Source organism: Priapulus caudatus, unplaced genomic scaffold, assembly GCF_000485595.1.
Source record: "Priapulus caudatus unplaced genomic scaffold, Priapulus_caudatus-5.0.1 Scaffold491, whole genome shotgun sequence".
NCBI classification, from domain to species: domain Eukaryota; kingdom Metazoa; phylum Priapulida; class Priapulimorpha; order Priapulimorphida; family Priapulidae; genus Priapulus; species Priapulus caudatus.
This window is the reverse complement of record NW_014577552.1, coordinates 172939-178345: the sequence shown is the minus strand read 5'-3', so window position 1 is coordinate 178345 and position 5407 is coordinate 172939. Positions and strand designations below refer to the sequence as shown.

The 5407-nt window shown below is 41.5% G+C and overlaps 1 protein-coding gene across 1 annotated transcript in view; it reads left to right on the top strand.

Moving 5' to 3' along the window:
* The window catches only part of LOC106810980, a gene marked incomplete in the record, with an annotated part of 8428 nt that extends 5409 nt beyond the window's left edge, over positions 1 to 3019 (top strand). Inside the window, 4 exon segments of the mRNA XM_014814486.1 lie at positions 303 to 366; positions 937 to 1004; positions 1171 to 1265; positions 2279 to 3019. Coding sequence (XP_014669972.1) covers positions 303 to 366; positions 937 to 1004; positions 1171 to 1265; positions 2279 to 2447 — 396 coding nt within the window.
* Between the last annotated feature and the right edge of the window lie 2388 nt (positions 3020 to 5407).

Below are 5407 nucleotides of genomic sequence, written 5' to 3'. Positions count from 1 at the left end.
AATCTTTAATTTTGAACTTCAGACTACGGACTCCCTCATTTTGTTGCGGACTCCCTCTTTTTCAGGGTAGGGAGTTGGACTACCCTGTTCAAAAGTTAATTTCTACCCCTGAAGCTGACTCAGCTGTGTGTCATGTGCATCAAACCTGCATGCCTGTAGTCCAGGCTTCTATTCCTTCTTTGTCTTCCCACACTGATGGTGAGGAGCTTGCAAACAAAGCTTGAGTTTTAAATAAATAAATTAATAAATAATAAATTAATTAATAAGCAGGTAATCTGTATGATCTGTACATTTCCTCGCAGTCGCTTGTCAGGGAGTGCCGACCAGAGAAACTAGAGAAAAACATGACTGTTGAGGAATTTGAAGGTAGGTTCTACACAACTGCGAAACTAATTCATAGATGTTTTTTTCAGGCTGTATCTGTAGTCTTAACCATCACTTTAATTTCCTCATTCCTGCAAACATATCAAGTCTGTCTGAATTGTGGTGTTAGATTAAGCGTGTGTCAGGCATGAGAGTGGAAGCGACCTTGACACAACTTACAACAACTGGTTTCATGGAGGACATGATAAAAATTTTATCAACAAGCGATCGAATGGTGAACTGCTTGAAACCTGCTGAAATAATGATAGGAAATTGGCAATGAATGCTCAACAGTGAGACTTAGTTGATCGTACATGTAGAAATAATAGGATCTCTATTCAGATATTCCCAGCCGCAGTACTATTGAAATAAAACGTCTCTAATCACGGAAACTGTTTTTTCACTTACAATCGGTAAGAAGTGTATATATGTCAAGAAAACCTGGTTACGGATTGTGTACTGTTGAGTTGCTGCTGATTTTCTCATTACTGAAAACCAAGTTGCTTTTGGTTGCTTCCAGTCGTACACCCGCCATATGCTACACTTAAACTGGATAACGTTCTCTTGTTTCAGATGAACTACAGGAGGCGATGTGTCCGTATCTGACGTGTGAGCGATACTTTGAACATCCTGGACTAAGGGTATAGCGACAGTTTCCTGCTACCAAACGATTGCACATTGCGAGAAGCTAAGCACTAGATAAGACATAACAAAGCTCCACCAAAGAATTCAATCCAAAGAATTACCACGGAGAAATCTGTAGAGCTGTATCTCGCGTGATTAATTTATCGTCTGCTCGTCTTGCAGGGTTACGGCCATCTTGTCATTATCTACTTCATCGTCATCATGTGCATATTCGGCGTCGTGTTGCTGATCTGTTACCTGGCCTTCGACGCTGTGCAGTAAGTGTTGGTTGCCCGTGTGGGGGTTATCCATGTATGGTATCCATGTGGGATACCAGGTATTTGAAATATGGTATCCCCCCGAAAGATCTGGTATCCCTTTTTTTAGATAGTAATTTCAACAATGTTGGTATCCATGCAAAAGTTTGAAATAAGCAATAATGACGTTTCACGCTTTTTCTCGTTCATCGCTCGCGGCCAACCAGCCAGCGCGCGTTCATTTTACATACGAGACCGATGAGAATCAGGGTGCCTGAGCCCGTTCAGATCGCGCGCACTCGCTCTACGCGCACTCGCTCAGATGCGTTGCCGTATAAAGTTGATGACTCAACAACCACTATCCTGATTTTGACGATTTTTTTTACTATCGAGGCGGGATACCAAGCATTGGAAATCTGGTATCCAACACAAAAATCTACTATCCCGCGGATATCGGGATACCGCTAATTTCGACCCCTGCTGTGTTGGGGAGCAGCATTCGCTTATTTTCTCCACGTAACTCTGCTCCATAACTGTCTGGTGCTGACCGGGGGTCTGTCGGTACTGAATAATTTCTGCCAGTGAAAAAATAAGAGGTATGGTTCAGCACCTGCCTTTATGTATTGCAGGTTTTCAGAAAAACATGAACTGCTTTTTTGCTGAGATGCTTTTGCAATTGCTTGTAATGTGTAATGGCGTCATCGTTGGACCGATGACATCAAAATACCCACAAATTACATTTGCGTAATTTCCTAACCGAAAGTTGCATGTTCTTGCCAGGATTTCCTAAAAGTCTTGGAGGTGGTTAGACTAGGAAGTAATTGTAGAGCTTAGGGGAGGAGTTTACTTAGAGTGAGTTCTGGATCAGGAGTTTAGTCGGTGTGGCTAGGAATCAGGGGGGAAGCATTAACGATCAGTAGGTTAGTATCAGCGCTGGTGATCGTTAAGGAAGGGTGGGGTTCCTGGGATTGCAGCAGGCGTTCTTACGTTCATGTCGAGTGCTTGGTTGCTGACGTCTGGCCGTATTTCTGCAGGGAAGAGCAGAACTCACACCGGCGCTACTACGTGCGCGTTCCCGAAGACGACAGCGACAACGACTACAACTACAGCGCTGACTACGATTACGATAGCGTCACGCGCAGCCCTTTCCACCAGGTGCAGAGCCTGCGCAGCCGCATACACGCCGCCGGTGACGACACCTAGTGGCGGCTAGTCGAACCATTACGCTTTCTAGGATGCTGCAATGTTGTTGTGATGTGTGTCCGCAGAGACGAGGAAGAAGAAGGCTCAGACTGCAGTTCATACCTGACATACATGTGTGACTGAAAACGTGTAAGATGTAACATGTAAAATATGTTGGAAGGGTTTCTTTCAACGCGGAACTAGTCAGTGCAGTGTCTGCAAACAAACGCGGTGTTCACCTGGGCAAGTGAAACACGGTAGGCAAATTAAATTATCTTCGTCGTCAGATTTATGTAATTGTACAGTCGTTCGTCGTCGCATGGCTTGACGTTTGTTCGCGATTTCTTTTCGAAATGCTTTTACACGGGTATGTTTATCAGAATTTTTCAGTAATTTTAAGTAATTTCAGTATTAAGAGATGTAATTCGATATTTATGCCTGGAGTTTTATGACCCGGGACAGCTTATGTCAGAACTGTCAGTTTGTAAAAAAATATTTTGATAGGAATCATGTAGTCATTGTTAATGGAATGATCTTAAAATATAAATGCATCGTATAAATAAATGAACTGTGTCACACTGTATACAGCTAGAGGATATTGTATGCCTTTACTATAACTGAAATGGTAAATAGTTAGGAAGCAAATGAAGGGAGCAAAGAAAAACAAGTGACCAGGCAGCAAGGTAGTAGTGAAGAGTAGAAGTCAGTTGTGCATACAGTACACAATCTATTATCCGAAATTCTGAAAACCGAAAAGCTCCGAAAACAGAGTTTTGTGGTGGTTTGCACAGCAAAGCTCACGTTTGGCTGCACAAGGTGCACAGCAGAAATATTAATGTGTTTGGCATTACTCATACATATTGTACTGTACCGATACAGCACATGGCCGCGTAAAAACTTGGGTTTTAGTACTGGCTAGTTGCAGGATATAGGATATACGGTATGTATATCTGTACTGTACTACCATTCCAAAATCCGAAAAATTCCGAATTCCGAAACGTGTATGGTCCCAAGGGTTTCTGATAATAGATTGTGTACTGTATTTAGAAATGACTCGTTACTGCGCCGAAGCAGAACATAAAATGATAAACAAAAAATTGTCTCATACCAAGGCCATTTATTTGAATAATTCACACTAGAGGGCTACCAGTTAGAAATAAATAGGGACAATAATTCTACTGCAGATGAGAATATTCACAATGGCATTTACAACTACTCGCCTGCTGGTGGCGTCTGCATAAACACATCGCCACTCACCTATCTTTCTAGGAAATCTCTAGCTACGTGGGTAGTCAAACCCGTCGTGCAATCGCCAGAACTGCTCAATTCAGCGATTGCCCCAGAATTCCGTCTATAGTGGACCCATTGAAATTGATATTCAATGAGTGCAGCGTTGTTGTGTTAGTGTGCCGCTACGCAGCGTTTTTCGCGCTTCGCGCGAGATCTGGCTGCCGATTGTCTAGGGAATATCAAGGACAAGCTTTACTTTCAAACTAATGAATGGCTACGAAGTAATTGACCCTACAAAATTATTTACAAGATCGAAATACAACAGTACTAGTGGCCATAGCCTCAAATCGTTCACTCCGCGTCCACGACTAGAGTTAAGGAAACATTTTTTTCAGGTTTAGAGTAATAAATCACTGGAATAACCTGTCAGAAGAAGCAGTACAAGTTAAATCAATTAACTTGTTCAACAGCCATGTGGATAAATATGTAAGGATAGGGGTTTATACAAGACAGTAGTCTTCCTACCCTTCGATCCACTCCAAACCTACAGGTAAGGGGTGGAATCAGGTAAATCAGGCAAATCAGACAATTTTGGCAAGAGGTTGAAAGCTTGTTTCATCGCTCAATGCTGTCACAGTCACAGTGTCGTCACGTCCGTACCGGGGTACGGACTCAAACTCCTGTTTTAAAGTGCATTGTGACCCTAACCCTAACCATAACCCTATTAACCAAAAAAATATTTCTACAGTTGACACTGTGACGTCATTGAGCGACAAAACAAGCTTTCAACCTTTAGCACAATTTTGAGCCCAAGGATAGACCACGTTCTCTATCCTTGAACCCAATTTTGAACAAACTTTTGAAGTTGCCATTATCATTATTATATATGACCTGCGGGTTCTTTTGCCACTCCTGTGCTTCTTTTGTAAACTAGATATTAACTATAACTTGTATATTTCCTATTTGGCGCGGTAAACTGTATAATTCACGACTTATGCACAAATAAACATCTTGAATCTTATATCCAAAACAAGGAGTGGGCGCAGCCATCTTCCCATGCATTAGGCCTAATGGAAAACCCGTGTGCTTAAAAAGGTAATAATAGTCATGATATAATAGACATGAACACACCAACACAATACATTAATTTTATTGCTATATAGTATTTATTTAAATTAAAATCAAATATAATTCTATTTAGCATATATATTATATCATGGGCCGAGTCTGCTATGGGTCGACGAGTGGACCCGACTAGACCCGACACCATCTGATCTCGATGTTGTTTTCTATCTGTGGGATTCTGTGCTGTTTTCTATTGTGACACTCAAATAGCTCCTTTCATCTAAGAGTGATCCTTGCTCCTTGCTCCTTGCATTAGTTAGAACCGCAAAATCATTGTTTTAGCGTGTTATACATTATAATAACACTGATTTCGTAAATGGATACATACGGCGACATCTAAAATGCGCGAAAATGGAACCTTCATTGACAAATTTCATAGTTTTATGGACGATTGCTTGTTGTTGCATGGTAATCAAAACTGGCGAGACGTTCAAACATTTTTGTTCTAAGTTTGAAGCTGTTATATAATTCAGTATATCGTAGTTTATGTTAGCTTACATAGTCACGCCTTAACAAACATGTGCCCGTAATTATTGCTGAGAGGGTCTATGTCCCCCAGGGTACTGCCGGAACGTACCCTGTGTACGGTCCTTTATAGTGTATACTGGAATGTACCCTGGTACTAT